The following is a 20,101-nucleotide window of genomic DNA, read 5'->3' on the forward strand; positions in this document are numbered from 1 at the left end:
ATTCATTGATGTAAATTGTTCCATAATAATCCATGGTTTTGAGTTTGCTGCATAATTGCGCTTCAAAATCTGAGCATTCATGAATAATTGCTGAAGATTTATTTATTTATGGTTGTGAAGAAAACCTTCATACAGTGATGCCTGCTATATTTGGCAAAGAGCGAAAGACCACAGCTCTCAAAGAGATGTTAACTGACCCATTCCTGTTGATGGTATGTCAGCACTGAAGTCTAACAAGAATAATTTAAATGGCAACATTGTTTCACTCCTGGTCAGCTCTCCAGAAATATCAATCTAATGCCATAATTGTGTGTAGTGGAAGATATGGGGCAGATTGCAGTGAGGCTCGTGTCGAAGTTTGCTGGAGTGGGGAATGAGAAATTCATTCTTCCTCACTCAGATTTAAAGTTACCTCCATCTTTGTCCAGAGTGGAAATAATAGAGATCTGTCCCCTGCCCTGTACCAAAAGTCTTAACTGCCTCCTGATTGCCAAAAGCAGAACTGTCTCCTGTGCCTTCCTGACTCTCACAAGGGCAAACCGTCCCCTACCCAGAAGCCAATACCTCTGTTTCCCCCTCCAACTACATCTGTCATGCAATTATGCATTTTCAGTATGGAGATCTCTGGCAAATTGAAAATGTGAAGTGTTCTAAAACAGTTTAACATAAAAATACATGACTGAAGGATACTTTACTGGGACCAGGAAGTGGGCATTGCTGCATAACTCATGGATTCCTGCAAAATGCACATCTAAAGTACCACATGAAAAGAGGACTTGCCAGTGAGATTTCTTGCTTGCTGGCTTTTCTTCCTGCCAGTATTCTCTCTTCAGATCCAAACTCTTCCCTTTTCCAAGCCTATTTCAGCTAGCAATGAGGCAGGGAGGCAATTTCAGTTACATGAGACAGCAGGCACTCAAAGGTATTTGCTTAGGGGCCATCCAGTTAGTGTATGGAGTTCTTTTGTCTATGAGGCAGCCTTGGGGAGATGCATCCCTGTCGGGGAGGTCTGTATGGAGCTGTTTGTTTACCTTTTCACTGTTTTTGGCCCCACACTTTGCTGTTCCTTATTTGTATTGGCAACTAGCAAATCAGCAGGTCCACTGCCAAGACTCCTATAGGAGGAGTTTTGGGGACCTTAGTCTGTTGGGTAGGGTACTGCAAGAGCATTTGCAGTCTATATCTTGTATGATGCTTCTAGGTTTTAGTCTCTAATGTAGGGGGGCCAGGAGACTGTTTTTGAAGGGTTTTTTGTACTCCAGAGAAGCAGCTATTGTTCATCTAATACAGATCACAACTTGAAATTATTTATACTTGATTTCCAGATCTGTTGGGGAAAATCCCTCTGAGAGCTTTAGAGACTGCTCCACTTAGGCAGTCTCAGCAGGGGGCAGGTTTTCTATTTTTCAGTCAGTCTGCTTTTTAAATTCTGTATCTATCACTGACTCATCCCAGTTTGGCCCAGCATAATCAGTGCCTCAGCATTTCAAGTCTGTATCAGTTGAGTCCTTTGGACCAAGATATATTGAAGACTCCCTGCAAAACTGTTACGGTCAAATGAGGCTAGCATATGCTCTCAGATGTATGAACTTTATACTCTGAGTGAGAATATGCTTAAAATGGGCCTTAATCTGAGAGCAATACACTAAGGATTCTAAGATTGCCCCTCTAATAGTCTGAGTTTTACTTAACTTAAATGCTAGCCTTGGAAATTCCACTAGGAAAGAGAGAAGGATCAAGCATGGTTGTCTGTCTACCTTAATTCTACTAGGAACCCACAGGAACAATTGAGCTTAGGAGATATACTAACTCAGCCATAGCTGCCAGTAATTTGGCTGCCTGGTTCCGTAGGGGATGAGATAATGGGGAAAGGGAATTAGTTCTTTTATCTCAATCCTGAAAAGAGGTGGCACGTACTCATTTAATCCTGTCATTTTAAAAACGGATTCAGGCAAAGCAGAATCAAAGGTTACACACTGTACTTTGAACCCTCTTTAACCATTTTTATTCTTGTCTTTTTATATTAGTTCCAACTGTATCTTCTCCAAAAAAGAAGAAACACAAGAAATACAGGAGTGTCATATCTGACATATTTGATGGGACCATCATAAGTTCAGTGCAGTGCCTGACTTGTGATAGGGTGAGTGTAGGGAAATGTTCTGACGTGAATGTGATGTTCATTTTTATATTAAAATATAATAGTTAGTTTCAGTCATTTTACCTTTACATGTGTAATCTTTCTCTTGGGATTTCTCTTGTGGCGGGCTCCCTGGGCATTCAAGCAAGGCTGCTGGCCCCTTTCTGAGTTCTGCAGCTGTTATGTCTCCTCAATTTAATTTTGTAGCCCCTAATAGTAACTGTTGCAACCCTTCTTTAATGTAGACTCTTGCCTCTCATTTGGGAATAGAAAGAACATAAGCCCAACTGAAACTCAACAAAATTGTGGGTGTTAGTTTGCAACCAAATTTTTTTTCCAAGTGCAGCAAAGTTTTCGTTTACCTTCCTCTTCCTTCCCACCATCCAGGAGGTTCCCACTATTGGTTATAAACTAGCTGAACAGCTATGTTACCTTGCTTAGACACACAGCAAGGTGTGTGTGCAGGTGAAGGCCACAGTTCCTTTTCCTATGGTATTATGGCTAACCAAGGACTGTGGTGTCTACATGCTGTCACTCACAGATTGCTAATATCATTCAGAACTGCTCATTCAGTTATATGTTAAGCTATGAGGTGCATCTTTTCAATTCTTCTGTTTTTAAATAAGAATAAAGGATTTCTCCTCCCCCCCAACACACAGCCTTTGCCTGTGAAAAGCAGTTCACGGCAGAAGAAAGGAACCCAATATGGAGGAGGAATCTTTTATGTCTGCAACTTCATTTAGCAGAGAAATCCAATCATGGTTTGCCTGACTTCCTAACACACACAACTTCCTCAAGGAAAAATTCCATGTAATATAAAATAGTCTAACTGCTACATTGGATTAGAAAAGGCAAGTCATTAAGTGTTTTTAATTATCTGGAATATAGAAAAGGGTAGCTAGTCATACTGTTTCAACAGCCTCATCATGCAAGTTAGGGCTGAGAAAATTCAGGTCTTGTTAAAAACATTTAAAATTAGATTTTTCAAAGTGGTTTGAAGTCCTAGTCTGCCTTATGAAGCTCAGCTTCCTGCTGGAAAGTGTAATGTTCTTTAGTAAAAATGGCAGTGCCCACTGAAAAAAGCAAGTCCCATTTCTTCATAGTGCCACTTAAAAAGTAGCAGGTAATTAAAAAAACTTCTAAAAATGATTCTTAGCAAAAATTTACTTCTAAGTTATTATAACAAACCACTTCAGTTTCCTTTAAAAATAGCCCCAAAAGTCAGAAGTGCTCATTCTTATTTGGAGGGGGAGGGCTGTTTCTAAGTAAAACACCATCAAAATAATTTGAATAACGTTTGGAAGAATTAGCACCCATGAGAGCCATCTGTGAAAAGCTCTTTACCACTAACATGACCACTACCATGGGATAAACCAGCGGGGGTTTATAAAAGAGCCATTGTTACTACTTTAGCTATAAAAGAATTACCAGGTGCACTGTTCTTCCAAAGACTGGTTTTATGACCCAAATCCATTTAATTGATAATTGAGAGAGTGCCATCTAGTGGAATTTTAGGAGTAAAACACTGAATCTTTTGTTAGCAGTCACTCTTTTGATCTAACTTCTCAAGATTATAAAATAAAGTAACAAAATACTGTAGTGTACTTTACAAAATTAGAATTAATTGCTTATTTCTTTTAACAAAAGCCTAATTTTCCTCCCTACTTCATTTTTTGCATAGGTGTCTGTTACCCTGGAGACTTTTCAGGATCTGTCATTGCCTATTCCAGGTAAGGAAGACCTTGCCAAACTGCATTCAGCAAGTCATCAGACTTCTCTAGTCAAGGCAGGGTCGTGTGGTGAAGCATATGCTCCCCAGGGGTGGATAGCATTTTTTGTGGAGTACTTTAAAAGGTAAGTGATTCTCTTTATAGTGCTTAGATTTTAAAATTGCAGTTTCTGCTCTACTGGCAGAACATTTGTTGTGTTTTCTGTCAATGATGTTTCAGGTTTGTTGTCTCATGTGTTCCTAGCTGGTTTTGGGGTCCAACAGTAACCTTACAAGATTGTCTTGCTGCCTTTTTCGCCAGAGATGAGCTCAAGGGTAAGCCACTATTTAAAATACATATCTAATGTGCCTTCTTTTTAAAACAAGGTAAATAGATGAGGTATTTTACTTTTGCTTTTTTTTTAAAATTGAACCAACGCACACATCAGACTTTTAAAAATATTCCTGGTCATAGGATCAACCTTTGTTGTTGTTTTTTTCTTTTAATAAACCACTTTTTAACTGGATTTTGAAGCAAGAATTTTCCACATAAGTTTTCTTGGAATTATACAATAATGGAATTTCTCTTCATAAAATAAAATCAGATGAAGTTCAGGACATTTTCAGTCTAAATTTGGGAATTTGCTCCTTCTCTTGCCTTTAAAATGTGTACTGTTCCCTTTTATTTTAAAATGATTAAATCATCCAACATAATCCAGAATATATTTGTAATGTTTGGGAGCATAAACCCTAAGAAAACCATATCATACATTTGCTCAGTGAAGTGCTAAACTTTCTCTAGAGCAATTCAAAGTCTTCAGGCACGAACTGAAAACATTTAACCTGAAAAATAAATGATCCCTGAAATTACGATGACGCAATCAAAGCAAGAGAAAAGTGTAATAGCTATTGTAAATGGCAGTTATCAATAAAGTATAGTGGATAGCTTGAAGAATAACTACTTGTGTTTAGAGAATAATGGTTGTGTTTCCCCCTCCTCCCCCCCAATATCTACAGGTGATAACATGTACAGTTGTGAAAAGTGTAAAAAGTAAGTCATCTTTTACCTTGCATTTGCTTTGATAAGCCTTGGTCTTGATCAGCACATTAATGTTGCTGCAGAAGTTTTAATGTGTGGAAATAAATGCAACATACAGTGACTTTCATAGATGAGAATCCTGTACTTTTGGTACAAGGACATTTTTGATGGGCAGCTCGTTGTTATGAGAGCTTGTACTATACCTCTAAAAAGTCTAGTAACAATGAAGATGTGTCAGCCAGGAAGTGCTTTAGGGATGAGTCAACCATATTGGGATTGTGATGGGACCCCAGGGTGCAGCCTGGGACTGCTCTGTGGGACCACTGTGCCCCATTACCTCTCCAGCCTGGGCTGTCTCTCTTAGTGCTTTGCTAGTGACAAGCAGTAAAACCCTCCAGGCACTGTTATCACTCAACACAACTGCATGTGGAGCCCCACACCCAGCTAAATTGCATGAATGCTCCCAGAGCCACTCATAAACCACACAGAGAAAGGCACCAGCTAAATCCCCCCAGCTCCCCGCCTTGCACCTTGGGAATATACCGTCTTGCACTGTTCAAGACCTTTTCTTGAGCAATGCAAGTTTATTAACTGGTTCGCCTCTTGGAACAGAAATTGGACATACACCAACCTTTGTGAACCTGAGCAGATTTACCAAGCACTTCAGGCAAACTCACTGGTAAAGGTAAACAGTAAAACAAATTTATTGATTACAAAACATAGATTATAAGTAATAGGCAAAAAGTCAGTCACGAAAATAAAATAAAATATATAAGCACGCAGTCTAAGCCTTAACTCTCATCATACTTGACAGTATTTAGATCAAGCAATATTCTCACCCCCATTGGATCTTAGTCCTTAATATACAGGTTTGTCTCTTAAACCTGGGCCAGTCTCCTCTGTTGAAATCATCAGTCTTCTCAGCATCCTTGTTGCTTGCATAGGTGGGGGGAGGAGAAAAGGCAAAGCATGGGGCCTCGTGTTCTGTTTTATACCCTTACTCCATGTGCTTGGAGAACATAAGTCCAGGCATGTTTGATGGGCATTGCTGAGTCACAAGGTGAGGCTGAGCAATTTCCCTGGTGTGGCCTTGTGCAAGTGAGTCATTGCATTGTAGCTCCCTTGCTGGATAATGGCTGTTGATGGTTGTTCAACACCCGCCAGGGCGTTGGTTATCTCCCTTAAAAGAAATATATCATCTAAATGTATAGCAACCCTTTGTATTACTGTAAGATAAATTCTTAATTGTTAATGCAGTCTAAATTATGATATTTTATCAAAATAAAGGAATGAAACACTGTCAGACTCTTAACAGTTGTTGCTGTTATACATAACATTGTTTTCTTGTTCAAGCATCATTGTATAATTTAAATATTGTATAGGGACAGTAAAATACATATTAGCACTCCATTAAAATTATTTATTGATACTCTGCTGCGGTTAAATTTTCTTCAAGAATGAATTTATTTGACAAAAACTGGAATTCAGCTATAATTTGCTTTCATAAAGTCTAAAAGCTCAATCTTTTCCCCATACTAAGAAAATCCATTGGCTAGATAGAACTGGTAGGCATATACATAGTTACTGCTTTGAATTATTCAATGGAACAGATTTTCTCTGCTTCAAGGTTTCATTATTCATATCACTTTGGCTTCAGTAAGTCTAGTCTGCATTCCAGAAATATTTCAGGTTTACTAATGTAACGCACAACCCTAAGACTTCATCGTCATGTTTTTGCTGAGTTGGCACAGGAGGTGAAACATTTATAGGACTAAATGTTTTTCTTCTTTGCTTAGGTTAAGAAATGGAGTGAAATTCTGCAAAGTGCAAAAATTTCCTGAGGTAATCACATGCATTTTAAAATGTTTCTTCTGCATGATTGGGAATGCGGCAAGGTTAATGAGTTGCATACAAAGTAGATTGTGTCTTGCATGTTAAAAAATGTAGCAGCATGCTTGCAATCCTGAAAAAAACATGTTCGCGTCTAATTACATTTGTTCAGGTACTTTACAAGAAAGTTAACAGTAGTTAAAATGAAAGGTAAAGTTGGAAGAAGAAGAAGAAAAAAGAAATGTTTTTCCTACAGTCCTGTAGCCAGCCTGTGGAATTCACTTCTGCTGGAGGTCATAGAGTTAAATACTGTAGCTGAGCTGGAAATGTTTCTGACTTGTTAGGTTTGTAGCTGTGCATGCTAAAGGTAATTAAATCTTATCCTTCAGAGCATCAGCTGGTGACTGCAAGAAACGTGAAGGAATTTGACCCTGGTGACAGCCTTGCACAAATAATTAAATGCAGTAGGGGAAGAGCTTTGCCCTTTATTGAAACATCAGGTTTTGGCAGCTGCTCAGTGCTGGCCTTTAGGATTTTTGCAGGATCAGTAAGATGATTTTTGGGGGGAAATCCCAAATGCAACTAATTTAAAATAAATGGGGAGGATCCTGAGGCTGCCATCAGCTGCCTCCGACTGCAGAAGAAATTGATTCCAGCTGTTTGTACTGGAGCCATAGGAGTCCCTAAGATTTTAATAGTGTGGGAGGAAGGGCAATAGGGCCTCTGCAGTATAGTTGCTATATAGAAAATTACACATCAATTAGTTCTAAATTACAGATAGTTCTTCTTACAGATACTGTGCATTCATCTCAAAAGATTCAGACATGAGCTCATGTTTTCCACAAAAATTGGTACCCATGTATCCTTTCCCCTGGAAGGACTTGATCTTCAGCCTTTCGTTGCTAAGGACAGTCCAGCTCAGATTGTGACATATGATCTCTTGTCTGTCATCTGCCATCATGGAACTGCCAGCAGTAAGTATTGATTTGTTGTTTCAGAATGCAAACATAGTGACAGATGTTCATTTTATGGATGTAGATGTGGGATTAAGGGTACCATTAAGATTTATTGGTCTGAAAGGTAAATATGGACAAATGGTGGTAGCAATATTAATTCCAAAATTGAGTAGTCTTACTGTTGTTTGAAGACAGAAGCTAGTACATGTTCTGGTTGATTGTTTGTTTTTTAAAGTGAGTTGTGACATACATTTGGAATGCTATTTAGGAATCTTGTACAATTTGAAGAAGAATGGATCAACCAAGCCTATGTCTTAAAAAAAAGTACTTATAAAAACCTTTCTAGTTAACCATCGGGGGAGGGATAGCTCAGTGGTTTGAGCATTGGCCTGCTAAACCCAGGGTTTGAGTTCAATCCTTGAGGGGGCTATTTAGGGATCTGGGGCAAAAATTGGGGATTGGTCCTGCTTTGAGCAGGGGGTTGGACTAGATGACCTCCTGAGGTCCCTTCCAACCCTGATATTCTATAGTTCTATACGATTCTATGATCCTGATGTTGTCTGCTACATAAATTCAAGTACACAGTACAAATAATGATACAATATAAAGGACTGCTCATCCCAGCTAGCTACACCACAAGCAAATACAATGTGGATAATAAAATAAGCTCCTCCGTCCACAAAGATCTGTGGAGAAAAGATGGACTTTGTGGCATGTCCAGAGAATTAGCTGATCTTGGCTCTCATTGTCAAGGGGGAGTGCACTGCACATTCCCCTTGTGAAGAGTATTCTGCCAGTAGTTCCTTCTTGTTTGGCTGAAAGATTTCCAGTCCTTCTGTTGTTATAAACTCTGGCAACCTGGCGTGGGAAGAGAGGCAATTTCTCATGTAACAGGGCCCCGAACATCTAAGACATAGATTTAACAGTAAATGCTTTCAGTTCTATCCTGAAACCTATTGGCATCTAATGCAGATCCAACAGCTCTGGTTGTAATGTGCTTCCCAATGATGCCCAAATCAATCAATCAAGCAGACATAACATTCCTTTCTACAGTAGACCTTCAGAGTTATGAATACCAGAGTTATGAACTGACCAGTCAACCACACGTCTCATTTGGAACTGGAAGTACACAATCAGGAGGCAGCAGCAGAGACCAAAAAAAAAGAAAAAGACAAATACAGTACAGTACCATGTTAAACATAAACTACTAAAAAAAAGGGAAAGCAGCATTTTTCTTCTGAATAATACAGCTTTTAAACTTTACTGAGTCAATGTTCATTTATCAACTTTTGAAAGAACAAACATAATGTTTTATTCAGTTACGAACAATCTCCATTCCCAAGGTGTTCGTAACTGTGGGGTTCTATTGTAGTTAGATTCCATGTTATTCTCAAGAGTCAGAGACCAGGAGAAAACTAGGGTGCATTCAGTGAGAAATGGGAGTCAGAATAGGTTCTTTAGTAGGTTCCAAAGACAAGTACTTGTGGCACCTTAGAGACTAACCAATTTATTTGAGCATGAGCTTTCGTGAGCTACAGCTCACTTCATCGGATGCATACTGTGGAAACTGTATGTATGTCTTCTGCAGTTTCCACAGTATGCATCCGATGAAGTGAGCTGTAGCTCACGAAAGCTCATGCTCAAATAAATTGGTTAGTCTCTAAGGTGCCACAAGTAGTCAAACTAAAGATCACTTGGAGAGCAGAGCTTATGTTGAAAGAACATAACCATGTCTGCCTTTTCCCTTTAGCTGATGGGAATGGAACAAAAAGCTGATCTTAGTTTTATAAGGAACTTAAACCAAATTCTGTAGTAAAAAGTCCCTTTCATTAATACCATAAAACATATGTGGTGAAAACATGTACAATTTTCTGTCTCTTCACCTGTTACCTAAATTGTTCATAGCCTCACGTTTCACTGTACCTTCTGACTCTAGGTGGACATTATATAGCTTATTGCCGAAACAATTTAAATAATCTGTGGTATGAATTTGATGATCATAGTGTCACAGAAGTACCAGAATCCACTGTACAGAATGCAGAAGCTTATGTTCTCTTCTACAGGTAAGAAAGTGAATAAAAGGAGGAGAAAGGTCAGTGTCAGTATAAACCTTGTTCAAGTAAATGAATCACTTTTGAGCTGTTGGCCATTTGGCACCCAGCTTTTAAAATTAGGTTGCTAAATAAATTTTGTGAGACATTTGGATTTGGGGAGGGGAGGTTGGGTCAGTCAGACACTCAGCTATTGGCAAGAGACCCTGTAGTTCAGATGGAACTAATGGTAAGTATGTGTCACCACAAAATGAACTATGCTGGAGAAATGCTTTTATTTTATAATAGCCCTCAGAAGACACATTAACAATTCATAGCAATTTCAGTATAAGAAAAAAGGAGGCTGCACTCTTCTTCTGCAGAAGGCACTAATGCAGCAGCACTACCATAGTGGAAAGGCTTCAAGAAGATTTGTTCTAATGTGATATTGAGAGGAGCACTAAATGCCACCATGGAGATGCTTTGCTTTGCTTTAGTGAAAATGCTTTGCCACCAGTTTATTTTTTGATGTAACAATTACAAGGTGAAATTGCTTGAATGTTTAAATGCTTATAAAACTTCAGAATGAAGCCAGAGAGGTGGATCAGAACATTATTTGTGCAGATTGAAGATAATGAAAACTCAGTGAGATTACTAGAACTTGAAGAGTCTTAGAACTGGCAACTAAGATTGCCTCATTTTTATTCAGAGGATGATGCATATAGGGAGGATTCTGCACACAGACAGACTAAGATTGTTAGAGCTATAAAGGGAGTTGAGGAAACTCTTCAGCAGCTGGGAACTGGAACAACAGGGGTTTTACTGTGTGCTTATTTTTCTGTGTCCTGGTCTTTTTCTGAAATTGAGACAGTGTAAAGGAGACACCTGCTATTACCATCTTTAGTCTCTGTCACTTTTATACTTGGAACTGTACATGCAGTCTCTTACCTTTTAACTGTTTTACAACTATTAAACTATTCTGTTTTTAAGCATTACATTCTTTATACTGACATCTAGTTTTAATTAACAAAGGATATGTGTTTGCTACCGGAAGTTGAATGCTGAGTCTAGCAGAAATAAGTTACAATAGAATTGCACAGATGAGTAGATACATTCTGATAATATTTTTGTCTTTGCCAGAAGCACAAGATTCAGGCTGCTGGACAAGATGTGGTCATTGATCTGACCCAGAATGACTGTATCTGTGTTCCTTTTAGGAATAGACCATATTGTCAAAAAGAACACTGTGCTTGTTGTGAGCAAACGCTTCAAAATTAGAATACAAACTCAAGCATGTGGAATATTTATATCTTGGTAGTACATATTAAAATTCAAATCCTTTATTTAAATAGGTGTCTCTTCTGTTGGTTATTTTAACTTGAATTAAAATTATTTAATGGTATAGTAATGGGATATTTTTAATTGGGTTTTTAGGTGTATTAAATGTAATGACCCAGAAATTCAGTGAAGGAAAAAGTTGGTTTCCAAACCTGTGTTCAGAGTAAATCAGCACCACACATAAGGATACATCCTGTGCTTAATGCTTTTTTTAATTCATATAATAGGAAGAGCAACGAAGAAGCACGAAGAGAGAGACAGAGGGTATCAAGTCTGTTGACTATGATGGAACCAAGTCTCCTGCAGTTCTATATTTCTCGACAGTGGCTGAATAAATTCAAGACTTTTGCTGAGCCAGGACCTATTTCAAATAATGATTTCCTCTGTATGCATGGAGGTGAGACTGCTAATCTTTTATGAAGTACCAGTAAAACAGAACATCTACCTTTGAGGATGAAGATTTATTTCATTGGCCAGCAGGGAATTTTTTAAAATACAGGAACTTGTATGTAATCAGTTTCTTATTCTTTACTCTTATCAGTTACCCAGAAGCCAAGGTTATTTATTATCTTGTCATCATTTCTGGTTAGGGACCTACTTTAAGTGTTTTACAGTCAAGGTCTGACCACAGTGTGTAATTCCACAAAGAGTGTATATAATAATTTTTCTTCTGTGTGCATGTTTTCCATAGCACCCTAATATGGTCTGCATGTTTTCAAAACATTTATATTGATTTTTTGTTGTTTTATACCTTGGATTACATCGTTATATTTCCCTAATAACTGTTTGGACTAACACCTTGTAACCTAAATCCTTGTCACAACTACACCCTGAGGATAAAAATCCCAGGAACCCAAAAGTGATAGGGCACAACAGGGTATCCAATGTGAAAACAGTAATGATTAAGGACACTTTCTTGCATGTTTTGTACACAAATTTTAAGTTGTCCTTCCTCTGCTAGACATTCGTGAAAACTGTTTTGTGATGTCACCCTTAATTTGGCATCTGATTTTCTAAGCAACCACCACGCAGTATCCAGCACCTTCTCCCAAGTAACCATGTGCAAAAGAGAAAATATTATGCGTGTGGCCATTTGCAGGGTGTAGGTGTGCAGTAGGAGAACCTGAGCCTAAGAGAACCACCTCCTCATTGTTCAAGGCTGCTACAGATGCCAGTGTCACGATCAGGACATGGATGGTCTGACCTAGTGGTCGGGTCGGGAGTCAGGCTGGGTCAGATACCGGGAGATCAGAGTCAGACACAGGCCAGAGAGCAAACTCAAGAGTCAGGTGTCACGAGACAGGCAAGGTCAGGTTACCAGGAGATCAGCAGTAGGAGCAGGTATTGCCAGGGAAGCAGCCCTAAATATGGTGAACGCAGTTGCTATTCTGGGTTTAAATAGGAGCTATGAGCCAATTGGGATCCCTGTTGGTCCACCAATCAGTTCCCAGGACTGGGGTTTTCTATCACAGTTTGGCTCCTCTTCTGACAACAAGTGGCAGGTTGGAATTTACTCGTGTCAGAGTCCTGTGGACCAGCATTCAAGACCCCCAGTCCCTTACATCCACGTGTGCATCATCCTCGCTAGTTTTCCCCATATGGAGAGGCTAGAATGCTGTGTGTGTACAATAGCTGTTTATAGTACAGAGTGTTCGTACAGTCGTAGGAGCAACAGCAAATAATCCCCATAGCCTTTCTTCTGTTCCCCCTCTTCCTGAATTTTCATTATCCATAACCCTCTTTGTAGACTATTGATGCTATGTAGAAAGCCTGAAGAGCTTTACTGAGTAGTGAGTGGAATAGAATTTGGTAAGTCACAATCAATGGCTTTTATGTGAGTAATCTAGAAGTTCTTAAGTAGCAATTTTAAATTAGAATTTAATCCTACATTTAAAAAAACATTTTACAACCAGCATTCTTAAAAGATGCCTTTACAATCAATCCATTTCTGCTTTCAAATATGTCTGAATTAAATCTTTGATGTGATTCCCTTCAGCTTTTCCAGTAAAATTTTCAGCCACACCTTAAAGAGAGTGGGGCCTCTTTTAAGAGATTACTCTTGAGTTGGTACTTTGACGCATCATTTAAAACAACATTTACTATATTATATCTTATATTTTGATTTGAAGTGGTCAAAAGGTAGTTCGTGACTTAGAGATCTTTAAAACATTAGTTATCTCTTTTCCTAACTCTATGTAGAATAGCCACCCAAAAAAAAAAAAATGTAGTAAGACTTTTTTCTTCTTTTATAGGTGTTCTTCCACATAAAGCTGGTTTTATAGAGGACTTGGTTGTAATGCTACCTCAGAACATATGGGATACCCTATATAGCAGGTAACTGACACTGCTCTGCGCTGTGGTTTGAGAGCCAGCATTTGTGCTAAGTCGTGAGTTCACAAATTTTAGGGTTAGTGTTAAAAATAGAATTCTGGATGAGAGAATGGAGTGCAAGGCGCAGATTTAGGAAATCTGCTTTGTACAAGACAACCCAAGTAAATGGTTTTACAGGTAACTGGGGAATCATACCAATAAATTCTATATATATTCTACAAAATAACAAAGCATGTCAGCAAAACATGCTTTGCAAGAGGTATTTTGAAGGAACTGTGTATCACAGCTTCCTAGCTATAGAAAGAGCTAGTTTTCTGTTCCCTTGGTTTTGTCTTTTTTGTCTGTCATCTGCCAGAATTATTTCAAAATAACTTACTTCTGAGGGTTCTCTGTAATTCCTCTGCACTCCTCTAGCAGGTTGAGTTTGTGTGCCTCCTGAAGGAGTGACCCTTGTAAGGCCCAATTCTTTTTAAAGTAACAAAGCTTCATGGGAGCCCCATTGAGGTCCGTGAGGACTCTGTTGCACATTACACATTCCAATAATTTTTATCTTTTAAATCCCAGGCATCTAAGCATGAAAGTTCAGGCGGGGGTGTAATGATTTGTAGATCTCCCCAAGCAAAAAATGGAAATGTGTTCCTACATCCCCACCACCCAGCTTCTTCCCACTTCTTTATGGAGCTTGTCTTTTCATTGCACCTAACCCGTACAAGCAGTATCTCTTCCCTCTCTGTCCCGTCCCCCAGCCCTGAACTTGCCAGTGCCTCCCAAAGAGACACCCATTTCCATGCTTGTCATTCTCCTTCCAGCAGAGAAGGGTTTACTCCTCAAATAATTCTTTAGTGTTCCTGCAGAGATACTGGGAATTACTCTTTTACCTCCATATTGAGGGCCAGAGGAGGAAATGTGACCTGATTGTTTTTATTGTCCCTCCTACTGACTAACCAGTAGTGGTTAAGGCCACTAACCACCCCCACACTAAGTTCAACAACCAGAACTAGACCAAAGTATAACAGCTCTTAGGAAACTTCAAAAACACTAGAAAGTTACAGATCTTTTGAAAATACCATGTTCTGAGACATGCCCCTCCCATGTCTGATCTTATCCTTACTGCAAATCAGGGGTCTTGTCAGCATTTCAGGCTAGGCAGACAGTGCCTGCTGCCTTCTCTCTCTACAGCAGCGGTAGTCAATTTCTTGGTCAAGGTATAGTCAAGATCCAGCCGCCAGAGAAAATAATAAAAAATAACAATAATGATAATAAATAAAAAGATTTTGGGATCTGTTAAAAAGTGTCTGGCCGTCCCGATTTGGCCCATGGTCCACCTATTGACTACCTCTGCTCTACAGCTTGGTGGAGCAGTCTTTCTATGCTAATCTAATAGGCTTCTTTAGCTGAAGAAAACTGAAATTCTTATTGCAAATGTAGTTAAATTTCACCCATCAAAAACTAAATTAAAAAAATGTTCAGATTGTTGTTGTGGAACCAAGTAAAGGTGGACTAAGCCTGATTGGGACCAAACTGCCTTCAATACTTTCAGAGGACTTGTCTACATAAAAGTTGCACTGGTATAACTAATCAGTTTAAAATCATAACTTTAGGCCAGGTCTGTATCAGCAAACCCTTCTAGTATAGAGACCATTTATACCAGCAAAATAAGCAATACCCACCAAAACACATGTATGCCAGTATAACTACATCTACATGAGGCTGTTGTCAGTATAAAAGTGTAATAAAGAAAATCACACCTCTAACTAACATTGCTATCCCTGCAAAAGTTTGTTGCAGACCTGGCTTTAGTTAAACCAGTGTAACTTGTATGCAGAGCAGACCAGAGAGTAAACAAGTTCTATTCTATAGAGGTACTTATTAGAGCTGAGCAGAAATTGGCATTCCCATTCTCTGGGAAATTCTGACATTTCAACATTTGTTTTCATCCTGAAATTAGATGAAAATTTGAAATTTCAAAATTTTCTGCAGAACAGAAATTCTGAAATATTTGTATATGGAAATGTCAAAAAATTTTGATCAAAAATCATTTCAACATTTCCCCAAATCAGAATACTTCGTTCTGGATTGTTGGGATGTGCTGAAATGCTTTGTTTCAAGTAACTTCAATGTTAACCTGCGTTATCTTGTTGTGGTGCATTGCCGTTGGGAAGCCTGATATCCCACTCTCTCCTATGGGGCCATGTCCCTGACTAGACTAGATCTCCCACAAAGCTCTGAGCTCAGTGAGAGGGAAACCAGTGCATTGCCTTAAGGGAGTTACAGTTCTCCAGAAAGAAAAGGAGTACTTGTGGCACCTTAGAGACTAACAAATTTATTTGAGTATAAGTTTTCATGAGCTACAGCTCACTTCATCGGATGCATTCAGTGCTCCTTTTCTTTTTCTTTTTGCGAATACAGACTAACACAGCTGCTACTCTGAAAACAGTTCTCCAGGGAACCCAGTCAGGCAAGAATGGGGGCTGGAATTACAAATCTCATAAGACAATGCGCCATGATAGGGAAATACTGTTTAATGTTTTGTTGAAATGAAAAAAATTAAATATTCCATTTTAGGTTAACCATTCTCAAATGAAATATTTCATTTTGATATTTCTAACAAGAAATCAAATTCTTTTGGGAAAAATCAAAGTTTTCCCATGCAAAATTGAAATTTTCCAGAAATTGCCTTTTCTCCAAGGTATCCAGGTGCCTTCCAATTTAAGCAACATGGCTAACATTTGTCATGTGATATTTGTTCTCTCATCCTTTCCTCAGCGTTGGGGAGGTGGTGTCATTTTAAGTAAAGTGCTAAAAAGTGTACGTGTGTTCTCATGGTTCTAAATTTCCTGAAGAAGAAGAATGCTTTTAGTGGGTGCATTTCCCTTTTATTTTTAATAAGTAAACAGTATAATCAGCATATGACCTATTCAGTCGAAAATATATATAGGTAGAGAATATAGTTCAAAATCTAAAATGTGATCTTGTAAAGTATTGTTTAGTGCTTGAGCTAAAACAAGACTGTCACTGATTTAAATGCATCCATGAAGTTTGATGAGTAATAAGAGACAAAAATCTGAGTGGGTACAATATCTTATTGTAATGAAATAACTCAATTTTAATTTAAACAAAATGTGACATTTCTATATCTTGAAGGGTAATATCCTCACAAATTATTTTTTTGTAAATGGAGTGATAATCGTCTAAATAATCCTAAACAACCAAACTTACTATCTTCAGAGGTTTCAAATAAAATTCTCTTTGGATTCAAGATCTTAAATGCCAGATTTTAGACTGGAGCTTATTTGTACAGCTAAGTAAACAAGGCGTTGTAAAGTGGTTTTTATCATTGCTTCAAAGAACTGGCTTGCAAAAAAAAAAAAAAAGCACTTAGCATTAATTTTCAAAAACTCATCTGCATAATCAGCCAATGAAATAAAACAGTGTATCAGTTAGGTAGAATGTAAGCATCCTACAGCTAAATCAGATCCTACAGGTAGGATCAGATTATCCAAATTGCTGTGTCTCTTCCATAAATAATGAATTTCACTGGAAAGGAACACAAATTACCCTCAGTCCATAGTCTACATTTCAACCTGACCTTTCTGCTGAAACAAATATTATTCAGCATGATCTTTGTGGCTTCAAGCCATGTAGGCATTTGATCAGGAGCAGTCCTGTAGTCTTTGCTTTGTCATACTGCTGGTTTTCTAGTCCAGCCAATGCTGCACTGTCTCCAGGAGAATGGTACTGACTGCCCTGCGTTTTGGTATTAGCAGTGGCTTTGAAGATGACTTTCTTATGTGCTAGCAGTTGGCAGAAAAGGTAAAGATGTAGAAAAATAATCTTCTATGAACAAAACAGTGGACATTGAGCAAGTTTAGATGTTGGAATCATGTAGAGCAGTTGTTCTCAAACTTTTTATTCCATGGACCACTTGAAAATTGCTGAGTGTCTCGGTGGACCACTTAATGATCTTTCCAAATGTTGTGTGTATCGTTAGCTAACTATTGTAAAGCTTTTTGGATAAATGCGCTACATAAAAAAAACTTAATAATAATAAACTTTTTTTGTTCTACAAATAAAAGCACACAACTCATATTTTAATATTAGTAGTCTTACCTTTCTAATGCGATGGATGTGCCCTCTCTCCCCTTCCACAGCAGCCCCCAAGCCGGGGCTGGGAAGGAGGAGGGTCTCTCCCCGGCAGCCGCAGCCTTGGAGCTGTGGAAAGTCACCCCTTTCTCTGGCCACTGCAGCCCTGCAATCCCAAATTCCCCCCACCTCCTCTTCTCACCCCACAGAACTTGGTGACATGTTTGCAAATACATCGAAATCATTTTGGTGACATACAAATGTGAAGTGGCATTTTTAATGTGGCACATCAAACATGCTTATATTAGGATTTTGAATCAGAATTACCAGGTGAAGAGTTATTCTTTTGGATGATAATTTGTTTAAGCCATGTGGTGGGTGGATTTTAAAAATATACTGTTCCTTCTTTGTTTTTAAACTTCAGATAACTTTTTACTGGCGTAGGGTGGGGCTGAGGGTTTTATTGGTCTTGTATTCCACCTTCATAGTTTTGTTTTAGTTTTGTGCATTTAGTTTTGAGAAACAAAAGCGAAATAAAACAGCCAGAATGACTCTGTGCATGTCAGATAAACTGTGCATTTAAAAATGCAAATAAAATTGTTAATAACTGACTAATAATAGCTGCTGTTTGAATCCTCATCTGGGAGACATGTCCAAAAGTGTTTTGTTTTTTAAAGCTTTTTCTGTTAATTGTATTAATTTCTTTTTCTTCATTCAAAACTGTTGGGTTTAGAGGTAATAAACTGCTACTAGCTTTTTTGTGGTAGAGCCATGAAGGCTTTGGGGAGGGAGAGGGGGGAGTTGTTTGCATTTTTGTAGTGGATAGTATCAGAGCAATAAAGGTTATTTTTCTCTTTAAATATACTTTTTTTTTTTTTTTTAAACTTGGTACTGTTCATTGAAGGAACTTGTGGCCAACTCTCTTTATTAGGAGAAGATTTCAATAATAAACTATTCGGACTGGGTCTAGCGAGGCAGAATCTGAAAGAGATTTTTTCCAAAGATCAAATGCCAGTATCCCCAGTTATGGTAAATATTACTGTAGTATAGAGAATAAATGGTAGCCTATATGTGTCATAGTGACCAGAACCTGAGTGTATTACAGACAACTCTCAGCAGCTCTCGTTACTATGTGCAGCTGTGCTTTGCCCCAATTTACAGATGAATTATCCAGGGTAATAGCATTAAAAATAAGAAATTCAGCCTACACTGCTGTGTGTTTGCCACATGTCATTAAAACAAACAGAATCTGGTGCTGACATTCTCATGGCTATTAGAATGTGGAGGAGAAATATGAAATATTTGTCATTAAATTAATAATGAAATTTACTATGATTATAGGTATGGGGGAGGACCAGCTGTTAACCACCTGTATGTTTGTCATACCTGCCAAATAGAGGCTGAGAAAATTGAAAAAAGAAGGAAGACTGAATTGGAAATATTTATTCGGGTAAAAATTAGTAATCTGTATTCTCTGATTCTTTCCAGTCTTTTTGACTTTATCTTGCAGATTCTTCAGAAGCAATATTTTGACCAGGATTCTCAACTTCTTTCATAGTGTGACTCATATTTCAGTGTTTTTTTACATGAACCACCTACTCTCATTTGCAATAATATAATATCCCTGTGGTATCTATGGCAATTATGTATGTGAGACCTGTAAAATTAGGGAAACATTGAATATGTTTTTAGCTGATATTATTTTAGTGCTACTTAATTGGAAACAAGGAATAGAGCCAGCACCATATGAACAATCAGTTCTTCTTCAAGTAGTGTCTCAATAGATGTTCCACTATAGGGGTGGGTGGGTGTGTGTGTGTGCGCCCCCGCAGTGCCAATTGAAGAATTTCAATAGCAATCCATCGCACATGCGTCTCCCCACTTGCCATGAGGCTAGCCAGCATGCACAGGCATTTCCTTTTCAGTTCCTTCTCAACTGCCCCTGGCTAGAGAAAAGAACAGGAGGACTTGTGGCACCTTAGAGACTAACAAATTTATTAGCGCATAAGCTTTCGTGAGCTACAGCTTGGAGCTAAGAGCTGTCCATTAATGGATCATTAACTCCCTATAGTTTTGCAAATTTTAGCTTTTCTTGAAGCCTTTTTCTTTTAGTACCTGGTTTGTTTTGAGTTGGTCATGCCGAAAAAGAAGGAAAAAAAAAAAAAAAGAAGGGTTGGTGGGGATGGTGCAGACCACCCCTGGACAAAGGTATGCCTGGCTCTCCAGGCTTCAAAAAGTGACTTAGCAGCAAAGAATTCATCCCAATGACAGATGGACATTTGCAGTGCGTTCGCCTCCTGGGGGAAAAGCACAGTTCACAAAAGTGTGGTTGGTGCCAGCAGTTAAAACCTAGGTCCAGGAAGGACAAAGAGTTAAGGCTTCAAATGCCAGAGCTGTCACTGCAACCTTCTACATTGAAGGCAGGTGATCCCAAGGAGACGAGCCACTCACTTAAGACCACTAAGAAAAGGTCTGTGAGTCCCCGTAGCAAGCCTCAGTTGAGCCAGAAATGATCGGTACTGACGATGCCGAAGGCATCTAGAACATGCGCGGTACCAAGCTAAGAGAGCAATCTTAGAGAGCAATCTGCCCAAAGACCTGATGGGGACCGGCAAAAAAGTACCGGTACTTGATGTGGGGGCATGAAAA

At 38.6% G+C, this 20,101-nt stretch overlaps 1 protein-coding gene across 8 annotated transcripts in view; it reads left to right on the forward strand.

Annotated features, from left to right (window-relative positions):
• Positions 1-20,101, forward strand: part of USP33 (ubiquitin specific peptidase 33) — an 89,268-nt gene that overhangs the window by 60,342 nt on the left and 8,825 nt on the right. For 5 of the 8 annotated variants that reach the window (XM_037908012.2, XM_027825000.3, XM_037908010.2 and 2 more), the window contains 10 exons: positions 2,028-2,140; positions 3,819-3,991; positions 4,087-4,181; positions 4,863-4,896; positions 6,681-6,726; positions 7,508-7,688; positions 9,607-9,733; positions 11,266-11,435; positions 13,291-13,372; positions 18,794-18,902. In XM_037908012.2, coding sequence (XP_037763940.1) covers positions 2,028-2,140; positions 3,819-3,991; positions 4,087-4,181; positions 4,863-4,896; positions 6,681-6,726; positions 7,508-7,688; positions 9,607-9,733; positions 11,266-11,435; positions 13,291-13,372; positions 18,794-18,902 — 1,130 coding nt within the window. The remainder of the gene's footprint in view (positions 1-2,027; positions 2,141-3,818; positions 3,992-4,086; positions 4,182-4,862; positions 4,897-6,680; positions 6,727-7,507; positions 7,689-9,606; positions 9,734-11,265; positions 11,436-13,290; positions 13,373-18,793; positions 18,903-20,101) is intronic. The other 3 variants (XR_005226630.2, XR_005226629.2, XM_007062571.4) reach the window with 2 other exon arrangements.

Source organism: Chelonia mydas, chromosome 8 (genome assembly GCF_015237465.2).
Source record: "Chelonia mydas isolate rCheMyd1 chromosome 8, rCheMyd1.pri.v2, whole genome shotgun sequence".
NCBI classification, from domain to species: domain Eukaryota; kingdom Metazoa; phylum Chordata; order Testudines; family Cheloniidae; genus Chelonia; species Chelonia mydas.